The sequence below is a fragment of the Cajanus cajan genome, chromosome 2 (genome assembly GCF_000230855.2).
Source record: "Cajanus cajan strain Asha chromosome 2, NIPB_CcT2T_4, whole genome shotgun sequence".
Taxonomy (NCBI): domain Eukaryota; kingdom Viridiplantae; phylum Streptophyta; class Magnoliopsida; order Fabales; family Fabaceae; genus Cajanus; species Cajanus cajan.
In genome coordinates this window covers 53,599,462-53,617,017 of record NC_138518.1, presented here as the reverse complement: position 1 = coordinate 53,617,017, position 17,556 = coordinate 53,599,462, and the positions used below count along the sequence as shown (strand labels likewise).

The 17,556-nt window shown below is 27.6% G+C and overlaps 1 protein-coding gene and 1 long non-coding RNA gene across 3 annotated transcripts; one reads left to right on the top strand and one right to left on the bottom strand.

Moving 5' to 3' along the window:
• Positions 1–4,246: 4,246 nt before the first annotated feature.
• On the bottom strand, positions 4,247–7,566 carry LOC109811254 (cytochrome b561 domain-containing protein At2g30890). Of its 2 annotated transcripts, none has more exons than XM_029273936.2 (5): positions 7,101–7,566; positions 6,677–6,996; positions 6,347–6,508; positions 5,020–5,168; positions 4,247–4,713 (listed from the first exon to the last, which is right to left on the bottom strand). In XM_029273936.2, exons 2-5 carry the CDS (start codon positions 6,797–6,799, stop codon positions 4,407–4,409), a joined length of 741 nt encoding a protein of 246 aa, XP_029129769.1. In that variant the 5' UTR covers positions 6,800–6,996; positions 7,101–7,566; the 3' UTR covers positions 4,247–4,406. The 2 variants fall into 2 exon arrangements, with proteins under 2 accessions (XP_029129769.1, XP_029129770.1); XM_029273937.2 differs by having other exon boundaries at positions 7,204–7,566.
• A 3,784-nt stretch (positions 7,567–11,350) lies between these two features.
• On the top strand, positions 11,351–12,089 carry LOC145955306 (uncharacterized). The gene is made up of 3 exons (XR_014431933.1): positions 11,351–11,637; positions 11,678–11,820; positions 11,979–12,089. It is a non-coding gene; the product is annotated as an uncharacterized LOC145955306 (long non-coding RNA).
• Positions 12,090–17,556: the final 5,467 nt, after the last annotated feature.

Below are 17,556 nucleotides of genomic sequence, written 5' to 3'. Positions count from 1 at the left end.
AATTCTATCATAAATTATAACTTATTTTTTAAATTTTAATAAATTTATTAATGTAACAGCCCTCATATTTAGCCTCTCAAGGATTCTATTTCAAGACATTTCACTTTTAAGCGTGTTTAATACTTACTTGCGCAATTTCTAGGAAACTTCCCAGAAGGTTACCCATCCCTATACTACTCCAGGTCAAGCACACTTAACTATAAAGTTTTGATGAGTAAGCTACCGAAATGTATATTTATGTTGTCAGTATAACTTGTACAAATTAATTCATTTAAGTCATTCTCAAATATACAATCTCATACTTGTACTATAATAATAATATCTAATAATTTTATATTACAAATAATAATAATAATAATATATTCAATTATTCTTTATTTATATGTACTTACTTTTATAATTAACATCTACTTATTTCTATTTAAAATTATAATTTAAATTATTTAATTTTATAATTTATAATGATAATATAATTTATAAAATTATAAATATTTATTTATTACATACTTATAAATTAAATTTTAAAATTTTAAATAAATTATTAATTAATTTAATATATTTATTTACCTTAAATCAAACATATAAAATTTAAAAAATATATTTATCCTTGTTTTATTTTCTAATTATCAACTATTAATAAAATAATAACTTAAAATTTTATATAATTATATCATAATATTCTCATATCAAATTTAAAACCAGATATTAGTTATACAAAAATATTAAGATCATATAGTAAATTGTCAATAAGATTTTAGTTAAATAATTTAAAATAATTAATATTTCAATTATATTGTTAATTAGAAAATAATTTATTCCAAAGCTAATTAAATTTTTTTATATTAATTATTAATAAAATTTAATAACTTTTAATTTAACAATTAATTGGATCAATGAAATTCAACACACACCATGAGTTATTGAGCGGAATAACTTTACCAAGAGTTATTTTGTAAGTTATCTTAAATCAAACATATAAAATTCAAAAAAAAAATATTTATCCTTGTTTTATTTTCTAATTATCAACCATTAATAAAATACTAACTTAAAATCTTATCTAATTATATCATAATATTTTTATATCAAATTTAAAATCAGTTCTTACATTTTCGACAAATATAAATTTGTTGGAATAATAATCCATCAATAATATAGTTTTTCCTACAAAAAAAAATTTTCATCGAAAATATAAATTTTCCGATAGATTTAATTTTATTTTATAAGAAATCATCTTCGATTAATATAACATTTTGTATATATGATTTAAGAGTAAAGAACTTTCAATTTAACGGTTGGATTTACAAAATTCACATTTAATATAAAGTTATTGAGCGGTGTAATACTTAGTAAAATTTACACCGGTGTAATTATACCCCCTCTCCTTGGAGAACGGCCTGTACTCAAGGAAGAACGACCCGTTCTCCAATGAGAACGGGCCGTACTGAGAATTAAATTTTAAGCCTTTTGATTAGACTGGAACGGCCCGTTCCAGTTTTGAAACGGCCCGTTCCAGTTTAATTTTTTTCCCCGCCAGACTTTTAAAATCGGTTATTAAACAACCGATCTTAAAAGTTAACTTTTAAAATCGGTTGTTTAACTGATTTTAAAAGTCTAACTTTTAAAATCGGCTCTTTTAAAATCGGTTACAGAACCGATTTTAAAAGTAAAAAATAATCGATTTTAAAAGTCTTTTTTTCACTAGTGAATTATGATAACAATAGTACAAGAAAATGTTAAAAAAAATAGACATTAATCACAATCAACTTAATTAACTTATAATATCAAATATTATTAAAATTGTTATAAAATATTAACAAATAATATCAAATTGACACTAATTATCATAATTAAGAACTAGAATGTGCAAAGTTTAGTCAATGATATAAATGTATAATTACATAAATTAATATTTGAGAAGTTAATAGAAAAATATAAAATATATTAAGTAAGTCAACACGTGAATCATCCTAATTTTTCGCTAATTAACTCTTAGTTAGATATTTTCTTTATAATTGAAATGCACCAAATTTTTCTAATCCTACTCAACTCAATTGATTGAGAGCTCAAAATCACTTTGACAGCTCTATCATAAGTATAATCACTAGAAGTTGCTGCTTAATTAGGAGGGGCCTTCTACGTTGTGGGAGAGCATAAGTAGTAAGCAAAATTATTTATTTAATTTTTAATTTTTAAAAAGAACTTAAAAGTTTAAAAATAGATAGTTACCTTTATACCTTATTTTTATATCACCTCTTGTTCACGGGGTATTCTCAAACCTCTTTCTCTATCTTTGAGTCTACTAGTTCATCCCCCCATCCCGTACGGCCCCTCATGCTGCATTCAACTTTATTAATATAACTCTAAATTATAACACCTCAAAATAGCCACTTGTATCAATTTTCTTAATCTCCACATAACAGCAACAACAACATTTGTTTGTTCCTTCGCGAGGGAGATAAGGATATGGTTTTTAGACACCAATTATTCTATGTTAAGATGGAGGGAGAGAAAAAAAAAAAATATATATATATATATATAGAAAGACACTGTGAACAGGAATTTCAAATCACTGACATTGTAATAAGAGAAATCAATTAGTGTAAACATTTTTTTTTTATTAAAGGGTCTTTGACAAAAGAGAACGAAGTTTTCAACTTTGTTGGGCCTATTCAGTTTTCTTTGTTACACTATGGACTTCATGTCTAGGTGGGAGGATTAGTAGGGTTTTTGTGACCTGAATCCTGTTGGGCCTGATCTGATAAGATAAACTTATGGTGCAACCCATTTGTTGAAGGAATATTTTGAGGAAAGATATTAGTGGATCCGAGATTCTAGTATATTGTTATACTATATTTTTCTTCTTCTTTTATTACCTTTTACTTTGCATCACTCTTGTAACATAACACAATTATGATCATATTGAATTTCTCTTCTCTGACCTTGGTTTTTTGCCATGTTGTCTTCATTCGTCGTATTTTCGTTTCTGTTGTCATTTTTTTTTTAACGGTCTCTATACGTATAAAGTATAAAGTTTAGGTTTTAATCTCAATACGTACCAACAATTTTTTTGTGTGTTTTACTTCTTGTTATTAGCTTTTTATGGTATGAAACCGCCAGAAAATGAAGAAATAAAGAATGAAAGATAAAACAAATGTTCATATTTTCATTGCCTTATATCCCAAATACCATACTTAACTAGGGAATATGGAATAGACAATCGAAAGATAATATCTACATTATGTATATTTATGATCTCGATAAAGATTAATCAATATTCATTATTTTTAAGAGTAATATTTTGTATCAGTACTATAATTATAAAAAAATAAAATCAAGTATAGAATTAAAACAAAAAGGTTGACACAAGTTGAGGTGATGGGGAATCAAATCAATTCAAAAATAGTTTGAAATTCGATTCAATAATTAACTTGTTAAATTTATTTCATGATCTAAATGAGAACTTAAATTAAAGATTGAGCTCGATAAATAAATGAATTAAACTTGAATTTCGTATAATTTGACTCATTTAGTTTAGATATTAGCTCAAGATATAAATATATAATTTATATAATTAATTTTCTACTAAATTTTAGTTTATTAAAATTTGAAGGACTTTCAAAACTTCGTTATAAGTTAATAATAATAATAATAAAAGTGTTGCAATCTTGCAAATCTAATAAAAAAAAAGTTATGTTTTGTCTTTTAAAAAAATCATTTTATTTGAAATCTTTTATTAAATTGAAATTTTGAAATGTATAAAATCCAAAAAAAAAATCAAAAAAATCGAGTTATAGTTCATGTGATTCAAGCTCTTAAGAAAGTGGGTTAAAAGTTTGATTCAACCTTACAAAAATTGATTTGTAAAATAAAAATTATTTTTCACTTTTATACATCATTATGACCTTATTTTTAAATAATGTAGGATTTCAAACACGAGCTAATAAGCTTAATCGAGTTATTAATGAACTTAAACCGAGTCTGAAAAAAAAAATATTAAACTTGAATCAATGAGTCAAATATTATCGAGATAAGTCTAGCTTAACCAATTTTTGTTCAACTCGAGTCATTTCCATACTAAACTTGACCAAATAATTAATTAAACATTTCCTTTTGTTTCCCTCCTACATCCTTAAGGTAAACCAATTATGAATATATTGGATATTTATAACTTCCTGGTCTCCATGAAATGATATTTTAAGTTCTTGAATTTGCATCAAAACCCGACAAAAACATACTAGTCACCAAATATGTAGCTTACCATCTTTGAATCGCTATGCCTCTTTATATATTATTTCATTCTTATCTCATACATGAAATTCAAATTCACCAGTACTCTATATGCTTTAAACACTTGTATCCTATGTAGAAGTCAGGGTCAATGATGGAGAGGTATTGATTCATCCTCCTCAACAAGTGTCACCCTTGAATACCTTCTCCTTTTCATCTGGACGACTTTCTTGACAACTGTTAGTCATCATTTCATTGCCCAAAGCCACTCCTTGATTTTGTATATAGACCCATTTTTCTTGAAAAAGGTAGAAAAACACAATCACAGATATCTGAAGAGTGAAAAGTATGTTCCAAATTTTTATGCTTTTTGATGTTTTTTGGTGGTAGGCCCCTAAACCAAGATATACATTCAGGACACCCAAGAATGAGACTACAGTTCCAAGTATCCAATGTGCAAAGAACCACACACTTCTTTTGGTTCCCCTGTTAAGAACAAGGAAATATCCTAATTAACATGTTCTATTAACAAAATATTAAAATGATCATTAAAAAGATGAACTCAAAAGAAGAAACCAAAAAGTGTTGAAATAAATGTACTTCCTACCATAATTGTAAGAACATGGAACATGAAAATTCCAATTATTTTTTTCTCCTTAATGAAACCCCATATAAGTTTAATGACAATAAAATGATTCAATGATCTAAGTTTGGAATTTCTGTTAAACATGGATACCAATGAAATCTTGTAGATACACATTTTCTCAATAAAAGGGAATTCAGTAGTTTTACCTTTGTGGTCGAAAAATGCCTAGTAGGACTTGCAGCCAGATAACACCATATAGTGCAACTCCTAATCTTTGATGACTATTGTTGAAGAGGTTGTTGAAATTTTTTATGGACATGATTGCTCCAGCTGTGGCAAGTAGAACAGCAATCATCTGTTGAACAGAAATTCAAAAGTATTCATCATGTTAAAATGGAAAAGTTCATAGCTCTTAAAAAATCAGGAAAAGGTTAACAATGAAAGAAATATTATAGAAATTAGTTATTTCTGTTAATAATGGGCTATATTAACTTCTGGACTTCATTATAGCTGTGACTTAGTACCACACATAACCAACAGCATAATTTTGTTGTCCTCTTCACAGGCTGTGTTTAAAAAATGAGATGGAAAAGCTTGAAATATCTAATAACAAAAGATTATTTAATAAAATGCCTTTCTTGTCCTCAAAGCATCCATTATAGTCCTTGTAAATAAATTAGGAGGCATATCTCATTAGCTACTAATAAGCTTTAGGCTAAATAAAATAACTAAAAATCTGAATCTTACTACTTTTAGCTTCATTTCATCATCAATAAAGTTAATAAGTGGAACAACTGACCCTATTAAACTAATTTAAAACCAGTGACAGATCCAAAGGGTGGCCAGGGCTTCCCTCTTCCAAAATTTTAACTAGTCTCTACATAAAGTTGTCTTAAAGGTTTTAAAATGACCAAATTATGTCCTAATCTAAAAACACTTTAACTTGTTTTATACTCACTCTGACTTTATTCTTAAAATTATATAGTAAATTTAATCATTCACTAACTGATAAAATGCTTTAACTTTAGACTTTAATTATATATAAATTTAGAGTTTAAAAAGTAGAAATATGTTCTGAATTCATTTTATCCCCTTCAAGTCATATAGACATATTTGAACTACATGTGTATTTAACAGATGCATTACTGACTTAATAATAATGTGTCTGACCTGTAATAAAACACAAATTCATTTAACTTCTCTATATTTTAAAACTTTTACATATAACTTCTGAACTGTAAATGAAATAATAAAAACTATTTAATGAAAAATAATTCTTGAAACTTTTGCCACAAGTTCTAGAATTAGGCATTAAATTGAGAAAGGTGAGTTAAAGATGACATAACTATTTCAAAAACACTATTTACATAGAACTTATTTTCTCCACTTTTGCTTAATACCACCATAAGTACTTGCTCTTTTCCTGAATAGATCACTGGTTGTCAAGTAAAAGTACAAGAACTAACAATATACACAATCAATTCTTACATCTGATTCAGAATTATGATGTAATACGGACTTAGATATACTTGCCTGCAAAATTGCATGAACATAGAACACAATTCTATGCCTTCTTGGATTATCCTCTCTGTTTGACAGTCTAATTGCAAGTATACCAACAGGCATCAAGAACCCCATTGAAGCCCACAGCAGAAAGCCATGTAATGTAATCTCAAATTGAAGCCTAGGAGTCATCTTCACATATAAACCAATCACAGAAAAAAGTTAGATTCACAGAAAAAACTCATTTATGAAATAAATGCTTAAACTTATAAGATTGAAAATAGGGCAAGGTGCGTATAATGAACAGATGATGCTGCCAAAAATAAAAATTCAGGAGAATATGCAACAGAAATGAGATACCTTAATGCGGTTGTTTTCTTTGGTTCTCGAATGGTGCTCTTGGGATGAACTAACAAGGGGAAACATGATGAAAACAAGACTTGCATTAAAGAGGAAAGAAATGAGCTTTTGTTGAACTCCCATTTTTCCCTTCTTTGGATGAGAATATGAAAAAATGATCAAACTCAATCTTCAATTCTAGGGAAGATTTAAGGCAGAAAAACTATGACATTCTGAAATCCGAATATACTTGACCCATGAACTGAAGGATCTTGTCCTTTTTTCTGTATGTTTTTGGCTGTGTGAGAGGATTCTGAATTCTGAGTAGGGAGCACTCTTATCTAGATAGTACAACCAAAAAGTTGTCACCAATGCAAGAAAAATATGAGATCAATGTGAGGTCAGAGAAAGCTCATCAAAAGGCCAAGGATAGAGAGAGTTTAACCTTCCTAAGTATACATTTCATTTCAGCTTAAATTGACATTTTCTGAAGGTTTGTTGCATGGAAATAAGTTGTTAATACTTGGTCCAGAAGATGTTATACTTACAAATAATAAATGGAAGTGGAGATATAGCATAAGATGAGATTTCAAACTTGTGGGGTTCACTTTGACAGGCTTTTTGAGTTTATGGAGGAGAGAATGTGGACTTGCAGAGGTAAAGTGTGTCAGATTTCAATGTGAGGGGTTAAAATTTATACATATATATACATACTGAAAGACAAAGTGGATCGTGCTAAGTTTACATGGTAAACATTATCTTCTGCTTCCCACTATTGAATACACATCATTATAACATGCTTGAATAGACTTCTCCACCAACCAAATACCGACCCAGTATACAGAATTTGATTATTGAAAGTGGGTCAATAAAATCAGATTCTGGAAAGGTTTTCAACTTCTGAACATAAGCATCTATGTTTTCATATACTCATGTAACATAACAGCTCATATCAAATCATGTTAAACTTTTGTATATGCTGTATAGTTAATGTTTTCTTTCACAGAATTTTTAACATCTCAGCAACTACCTCTTACCCATTTTTTGTTAGTATTACTTCTTATAACACTTTTATTAATAACAGAAAATTAAAGACTAACTATTCAAAATATTGGAATCTCTTAAAAGTAAGATTATGTGTCAATCATGTCGAGTTTGTTATTGATATTTTATAGGGTAAATAATCCTTAAATTTAAAAGATACTATCATATTAATCTTTGAAAACTAAGAAATTATCAAATAAGTCTTTAGAGTATTAAATAAGTCCTTAATTTAACTAATTATTGTCATTTTAGTCTCCAAATATATATCAATATTATCACTTTAATCACACATATTTTTTAGTTTGGACTAACATGATTGAAAATTTGTCCTTTCTTATACATATTTAACATTTTGTTGGTTTCAGAAACCAACATAATAGTGTTTTCTAAATTTAAGAACCAACTTAGGTGTTTAGTCAAATTTTATATTTATTAAAATTTTGATCCAGATCTTCTAAACGATTATGTGGGCTAATTTTATATTATCATATGTTGGTAACTTCTAAATAATGTTATATCATTCAAAGCTATAAATAGAGCATTATTAGTGTTATCTTTTCCTGTATTTTATTTTGTGGCACAGGCAGGTGACTTAAAAAGATGTCATAAGATATGGAAAATATGTAGCAAACACCTATAACTCTCATCCGTATGATTTTGAGTTCCAAGATGCATCCCCACTTGTAATAATAACAAAATATTTTAAAGCCACGCCAGACTGTGGTTCAATGGGCTTGTGTATGTTGTTCATTAATCATGTAGAGATTCAAGACTCTAAAAGACAAATCATTTGTATACCACGTGAGAGTATATTATTATAATATATAATATGTGTACTTATTGAAACCTGACTATTATACTTACAAATTACTTTCAGCATAAAATGGTTATTTTCTCTAATTTTAGCTGTAGAGTTATAAGAAACTCTGAAATTTTTCTTTGAAAAAAAAAAAAAGTATACCCATTCTCTTATATACGGGTGGTAAAAGGGGCTGTAATAATTGAAATTGTTATTTTTAGTAATGTAGCATGATCTCATGTCATTTAATGAATTTTATTTATGAGTTTGGAGTTTATAATAAATCTTAATTCATAATAAAAAGTGGGTTAAAAAGAATGCAATAAATAGTTCCTCCTCAATAGCACTTCTCATTTGACTATTTGTGCATGTATAGTATACAACATATTGGGGGTGATTTTTATGTGATTGGAATTCTTTCTTCTTCTTTTTTTCTTCTCTTTTTTGTGGCATTATTTTTTGTCCCCGTGAACTTTATGGGGAACTTTTTTATTTGAGAATTGTCACAATTCAGAACATGTGACACTGTTTTCTTCTACTTTTCTGTGTGCGCTGAGAATAGAATAAAGTAAAACGATGAGTATGGAGAATAACGATGACCACGATATATAGAATAACCAATGCATGAATTAATGCTATTATTTTCTTTACGAGTGAATCCAAGAGTGGCGTAGGGAAAGCAACGTGGTCCTCTTTTATGAAATATCATGCAAACCATATAGTATATGATAAATTGGAAGCTATATAACCCGAGTTTGTATTTCTCATAGTTTCTTTCTAGCCTGGATTCTAATTTTGTCTATGTGTCTCTTGTAATGGGTTGGAGTACCCCTTGTACTCCCTTTAATTTAAATTTCTTTTGTTTATCAAAATATATATATATATATATATATACACGTGATGAGGATATTCATTTGCTAAATTGTAGTCTTAGAGTGATAGAGACGTCTATACAGCTATGTTTTGCACGTGATTCACCATTAATTGCTTATTATGATACTTCATTACAATTTTGAACGCAACCCCTCTTCTATTAATTATTGCTTATCCTAATATGTCAAATGTTTATTTTATTTGCCTTGCTAGTTAGGGTTAGGATGAGGGGCAAAGCTTGGTTACGACATAAGGGTCATGACCCCACAAATATTTTACAACAAATTTTTATATATAATAAAAAAATAATATCTTTAATTGATACTCATAATATTTTTAAAAATTTATATCTCAAATATTAATCCTTTAAACCCATTCAAATAGCATATGAAAATTAATTTGTAAATTTTAGTTATAGAAAGAGCCAAAAAAAAATTATATATATATAGTACTAGCAAATCACTTTTTAATACATATTTTTTACTCACACTTTATTATTATGATAAAATTTATTGAGAACTACAAAAGTAAGAAAGACTCACTCAATGAATGATACCTCCTTCTTAGAGATGACAAGTACATTTATACTTGTAGGTAATATACGAACTTATCTTGATTTTGATGAAGAATATTCAATTTGACCGGGTACATATAATATCCAATTTATTAATTGGGTACAAGGATAGGGATTTGGTATACACATACTCACTCTGTAATGATCGTACTTGTATCGGTACTTGTACTCACTTTAAATTTGTAGAAACTTAATTTTTTAAAAATAATTGTTTGACATTTATGTAATTTTTACTCTATTTTAAGTTTATGTCAAATAAAACTTAATTAATGTAATTTTGTAATTGTTGTTTTATGTTGAAAATCATATTTTTTAATATTTCTTGTTTAGAAAAATATTTAATTAAGTTTTTAATGATACAAGTATACACAATACCTAACAAGGACGGGAATAAGGGCATAAATCTCATATTCGTTACATATGAGGACGAGAACGAATATAGGATACATAAATGAAAATAGTGAAACTCTATCCATCTCACTCTATTGTCATCCATATATATTCCTTCTCAAAGTTTGTTACTTTCACCTCCTAGCTACCATTTTAGTTTTTAATGATAAAAAGAGTTTGTTATTATAAAAAATTTCAGTCAATAATAAAAAATGTGTTTCAAGAAATATATTAAAAATTGTGTTGTTAATATTTTTCGATAAAGTAAACTTTAGTCTTTTTTTATTACTACTTTTGTAGATAAGTTTTTGTTAATATTGCATTTTCATATTTTGTTTTTAAAAAATATTAGCCCATATTTTTCGGTAATTGTATTATTGATGTGAAATGTCTAATGATTTTGTTGATTTTTCATTAAAGAACCTAATTGGTCATTTATATATAGTAAGGTCTCCTCTTTCTTCCACTAAACTAAAAACCTAGATCTTACTTAAATAATCTAATCTCTAAAAACCTATATCTTACTTAAATAATCTAATTATCTTAGTTTGACTCCAACATAAGGCTTGTTAGTTAATATATATAGTAGCTATTATTAATTGACTTAATAATATTTTTTATACATTAGTTATTTTAATAATTAATTATCTTTTCATAATGTAAAACTTATTTTATTTTACATTTTAAATCTATTTTTCTATGATTTTTATCATCATTCTGTTATAAGAAAATGTGTTTAATATGACATCTACGTTTTTTTGGTATGTAGATTTTTCTTGTGAATTTTATATATAGAAAAATTATTTTCTAAGAAATTTTTCTGCAAATTTTGTTATAATTTGGGTAAAAATGTGATTATTTTCTTAAATATGTTGAAAACTTCAAAGAAAATGTATAGGATTTTTTTTCATATTTTTATACAAATTTTGGTTCTTGTAAAAATAAATTAATGTTTCTTGCAATTTTTCACATAAAAGTTATATATGAATTTTCTATTTTTCATATTCAATAACAAACGATACATAGAAGCCATAAAAAATCAGTTTTATTAATTAAATAGAAAGTATTTTAATATATCACAAGAGAAAATTAATTAGTGGAAATATTGAATATTTGAATAATATCATAAAAGAAAATTCACTAGTAGAAAATAAGTATATTACGTCACCCCTTTTACGTCGGAAATACGAAAATCCGACGTAAAAAAAATGCGGTGGCATTTTTGTAATTTTTGCGAACTTTTTTACGTCGCACCTGGTAAGGTCCGACGTAAAAAGTCCAATCTACGTCGCACCTTCCCAGGTGCGACGTAAAAAGTCCAATCTACGTCGCACCTTCCCAGGTGCGACGTAAAAAGTCCAATTTACGTCGCACCCTACCAGGTCCGACGTAAAAAAGACGCAAATTTGAATAAGAGAGCGCGAGGCACACCGCGCGCATTCACTTTTCATTTTTTTCTCTGTAAACCCTCTTCCTCTTCGTTGTGTAAATCCCTCCGCCTCCTACTCCTTCGGTCCTTCCTTCCTTATAATTTTTCTATCATTCAGTCTCCGTTCATACGACAAAAACAAGCGGTTTGCGTTCATACGACTAAATGTGTATTTTGAACTTATTATGTGTGTTTCTTTATATATTTTGAGTAGGAACAACCAGTGGCTGAAGCCAAGCCTGAGGAGAACAGAGAAGAGAAGCGATTCTGGGAAGAAAAGCGATTTCTGGGAGGAAAACGCAGAAGAAAAGCGATTTCTGGGAAGCAGAACGGGCCTTTCTGCAAGGAGAACGGCCCGTTCTCCAAGCAGTATGGGCCGTTCTCCAAACAGAATGCCCCGTTCTGCAAGGAGAACGGGCCGTTCTCCAAGCAGAACGGGCCGTTCTGCTGCATTATTTTTCTTTTTTTTTTAAAATTTTTACGATTTTTTACGTCGGACCTCGGTATGTCCGACGTAAATTTACGTCGGTTTTTGACCCCCGACGTAAATTTTACGTCTCCCGCTTCTACGTCGGACGTTTCCCTGACGTAAAAACCCCTAAATAACCGACGTAAAAAGGGTCTTTTGTACTAGTGATTATACACACGTTTGTGGTTAAAAGTTTAAAATAAGTTTTTTTTTTCATTGGAATATGAGATAAACAAGCTAGTGAATAACTATTTCTAATTAAGATATGATGAATGTTATTGTATATGTAAGAAGTGTGTACACGGTTAAAATGAAATTACAATATCTTGTAATTTGAACTTTTTGAAGTGTCATGAGGGAGTGTGCAAGTTTTATTGCCCTCTAAATTATGGACATTCCTGATTGCATTAGTTAAACTAATTTGGAATGTTGTTAATATCTTGTCGTTACATATACACAAGAATTATATCACAACCACCATTGGATCATCATAAAACCTAATGGAATGGGTCCATGACACCAAGGTTCAACACATGACCCTATCATACATATATATTTTTATTTTTTTTTATTTTCTCTTGGCATGAGGTTGTTGAGATGTCAGATGTGCTTCAAAAACAAACATTGCCCACTTACAATCATTCCCTTGAAACAAATATCATCAAAATTTTCATACTATTGGGATTAGTAACTTAGTAGTTTGTCATTTGTCAAAGACAATGATTTCTTCTATTGGTTTTGCAGTGTTTAGAAATTTAGTTTTAAATCCGAAAAAAGTCAAGTACACAAGATTACTAAGCTTTACAACAAGTTGGTTAATTTCCTTATGTCAAGGGGTATCTTGAGAAAAGTTTAAATTGATTGGAACCTTGCAACAACTTTTCTTTCATAAACTTGATTAGGGTTACTTTATATCTCACCACTTTGTAGTCGTTATATGTCCAGGGTTGAAAATAAGCTCATTGGGATAGGGAAAGGGTTTTCCTAATGAAACTTCCCTGCATTTGAAGTCACAATATTAATCATTTGTGCCAAGAAAATTGTAGCTCAGAAACTTCTTACTCTGCCGTAAATAACGCTCCAGTTTCTTTAATCTAAATATTCACTTTCTCCCTTTGTTTTTAATGGATTTTTTTTTTTTTTTTACTTTTTTACCTTCTCCTTTCGTGATGAGACATTTGTGACACGAAATCTAGTGTATATTTTGTATAACTTTTTATCTGTACAGTTTTATATGTTCATGAGAATTTGTCCAATTCTCTTATCTTATAATAAGACGTTAGTTTTAAGGATATTTGATAGAATAATATTTTTTATACTTAAACATATGATTCATAAAAATCATTAATCTCGAAAAATAATGGTAAGAATGATTAAATTTTATTTAATTGGTCATAAATATTTTTAAATATTATTTGAGAATAAATATTTTTATTATATTAAATAAAAATATGAGACTACAAACATTATTATTTTTAAATAAAAAATCAAACATAAAAATATAAGACTCAGGTTGAATGGATCAAATTTTAGATGAGACAACGTACCATCACTATAAGAGGCACCTGATAACTAGGGGTGGGCAAAACGAACTGAACTGAACTGAACTTATAAAAACTATACTGAACTTAAAAGTAGTTCATATGAACTGAACTAAACTAAATATTAGTTCAGACGAACTGAACTGAACTATTTTTTTGTGTCATTGAACTGAACTGAACTATACTATAAAAACTTGAACTGAACTACAATTTAAACTGCACTAAACTGTTATGATATTTTGAATTGAACAATTTTGACTCATTGATCTATCAAAATAGGACACATTTGCCAACTTTACTTTATTTTCCATTTTATTTAAATTTTTCAAAGGAAAAAATTATAAAATTAAGTCAAACAAACTCAATGAATTTTAAGCCTAAAAATAAGTAGTTCAACATAACTCAATTAATCCGTTAAGTTCGACAAAATTGATACAATTTTTTTTTCAGATCACTTTTTTTCTAAAGTTTTGGTTATTAGACTATCGAGCTAATCCATTAAAACATAACATGTTAAACACATTTAATTTTTATTCTTTTATAAAAATAGTTCAATTTTTATAATTCAGTTCAGTTTTTATAGTTCAGTACAGTTCAATTTTACAACAGTTCAGTTTTTTTTAAACAGTTCAGTTCAGTTTTTTATAGTACAGTTCACTACCAATTCAGTTCAGTTCAGTTCAGTTTAGTTTTTTTTGCCCACCCCTACTGATAACAAATTATGAAGCTTCTACAAGCACAGTAACAGCAAAATATAAGAATATGGCCTTGTTGGGGTTTAAGTCTTGCTCCCTAAGATGGCTAAAATCAAATTAACCACTACACAAATATAACATTATAGTGAGAAGTTTAATATATGTATATATATTGTTTCATACGATTCAACTAGGAATATTTTTTTTTTAACAACTAAAACGAAGATTATATATAAATATAAATAGGTACAAGGGGTACCTAAAACTCTTTTACAGGTATCAATTACTTGAAATTGTCCTACAACTCCTTACTTAACTTTATTCTCTGTCTAGTCTTATACCTTTTTTCCACTAATTATATACCTTCAATGTAACTAAGCACAAACTTGGATTAGCACACCATTGAGAGAAAGAATACTCAAACTTATCGGCCAATGTTGATAACCAAGTCCAAAAGTAAAATATAATGTCTTTTAGTAGATTAATTTAGTTATGATAACATTATTCTTAATCCTAAACCCTAAACCCAAGAATACTCAAATTTACTAATATAATACCCTAATCGAATCGATAATTAATTTGATTATGATAATATTATTCATAACCAACCAATATTTGTTACCAATCAATAGTTAGCTGGTTTAATCGGAAAAATGCCCAAGTTGTGCCAGTTTGAAAGCATGTCAGACCTATTAGGCTCGAACTAGTTGTGATATTGGTTTCTGATTTGACTGATTCATTTGAACCGGTTTTTAAAATCCAACTCTCTTCACCGGTTAAATGTCTTATATCTCTTATTTAATAAGAAAAATTAAGAGGAAGAATGATTTATTTTAAGAATAAATTTACTTAAATTTATTTTAAAAATAAGTTTATTTAAATTTATTATAATAATAAATTTACTTAGATTAATTTTATTTTATAAATTATATTTTACATTAAGTTTTAATAATTCTTAATCATTAAATTAAAAAGCTTTTAATATATAGATCAAGCTTACAAAATTTTTAAAAATTTGAAAATTATTCAATATTTCGTTCTATCAATTCAAATTGATGGATAATCATAAAAATATTGTATACGCTAATTTGAATTAATGAAATAGAGGATTTAATAACTTTTTAAATTTTTTTAAAATTTGTAGACTTGATATATTATAAATTTTTAATTTAATAATTATATCGTTGAAACTTGATGTAGAATATAAATTATTAAATAGAATAAATTTAAATAAATCAACTCTTAAAATAAGTAAATCTCTCCTTAAATATTAATTATTGTCTAATATATGAACAAGTCATAATCAATAAGTCTTTTAATAATGTTATTATAATGGGTTTATATTTTTTAATTTTACATTTAATATTTTAACTAAATTTTGAATGGCCTTCCTATCTATTTTTTCTATTAATATATTTAGTTTTTATTGTAAATTATCATTGTTAAGTAATGAGGTGTAGTCATATTGACATCCACATAGACTATTAATTTGACATGACAGACGGGTTTGTGTAAAAATGTGGATGAATTATGTTTTAAGTTTTTCCACTTTTCATAAATACCTTTTTAGTTTTTCAACAATTTTTTTTATTATTTTTAGTTCCATGACTTTTATTCTTCAACATTTAATCTCTTTTATCAAATATTATTGTCAAGTGATGATGTGATTCTCACATTAGCAACTACGTGAATTGCTATGTTGAATATTTGCCATGCAATCACACTACAAAAAAAAAAAGGATTTTAGCGATCACCAAAATCGGTCGCTAAATTGCTCAAATCGATCGCTATTTACTTTAACGATCGAATTTATTGTAGTCGCTAAAATTATTATAATTAATATTATTTTTTATATATTTTGCGACCGATTATATTTCGGTCGCTAAAATTATTTCAAAAATATTAACATTTTTAGCCACTAATTATAATTCGGTCGCTAACGTTACTATAAATAATCAATATATTTTTTTTAGCGACCGATTCTGAGTTGGTCGCTTTTTTTTTATTTTTTTAGCGACCGAATTTATTGTGGTCACTAAAATTATTATAAATAAATATTTATTTTTTATATATTTTGCGACCGATTATATTTCGGTCGCTAAAATTATTTCAAAAATATTAATATTTTTTAGTCACTGATTACAATTCGGTCGCTAACGTTACTATAAATAATCAATATATTTTTTTAGCAACCGATTCTGAGTTAGTCGTTAACTCTATTTTAAATAATATTTTTTTTCTTTTTTTAGCGACCGAATTTATTGTGGTCGCTAAAATTATTATAAATAATATTTATTTTTATTTATTTAGCGACCGATTATATTTCAGTCGCTAAACTTATTATAAATAATAAAAAAAATTATTTTTTAGCCACCGATTTTAGTTGGTCACTAAAGTTGTTATAAAATAATATTATTTTATTTTTTTAGCGACCGATTTTCTATTTGGTCGCTAAAATCATCATGAATAATATTATTTTAATTTTGTTAGCGACTGAAACCGTTCTGTCGCTAATTTAACAAACATTTGTTATGTTAGCGACCGATTTAGCGACCGATTGTTAGCCACTACAAATTTCGGTCGCTAAATAAAATTTGCTACCGAGTCAAATTCGGTCACTAATTAAGTCGCTATTAGCGACGAAAATAATTCGGTCACTAATTTCGGTGGATAAAATGACTTTTTTTTGTAGTGTCATATAGTAAATATTGTTGGTTGAAGACATATATATCACCAATTATGGCACTACAATCTTTTTGCCAGTGTAAAAAAGATTATAAGGTTTGAAATTTTAGGAGAAACACATAAAAAGATGCAATAAGCAAAACCAACAACTCACAATACACATATCAACAACCTACTACCATGATCCAAAACACAAAAATTATGATAAACAAAATCACAAACCACTAAAACAATGAATTAAAACCAGAAGCATCAAAATCAAATAACCCTAACACAAAGAACCTGAAGCAATGAATTAAATACTAGAATGACAACAATGAATTAAAACCAGAAGCATCAAAATCAAATAACCCTAACACAAAGAACCTGAAGCAATGAATTAAATACTAGAATGACAACTTG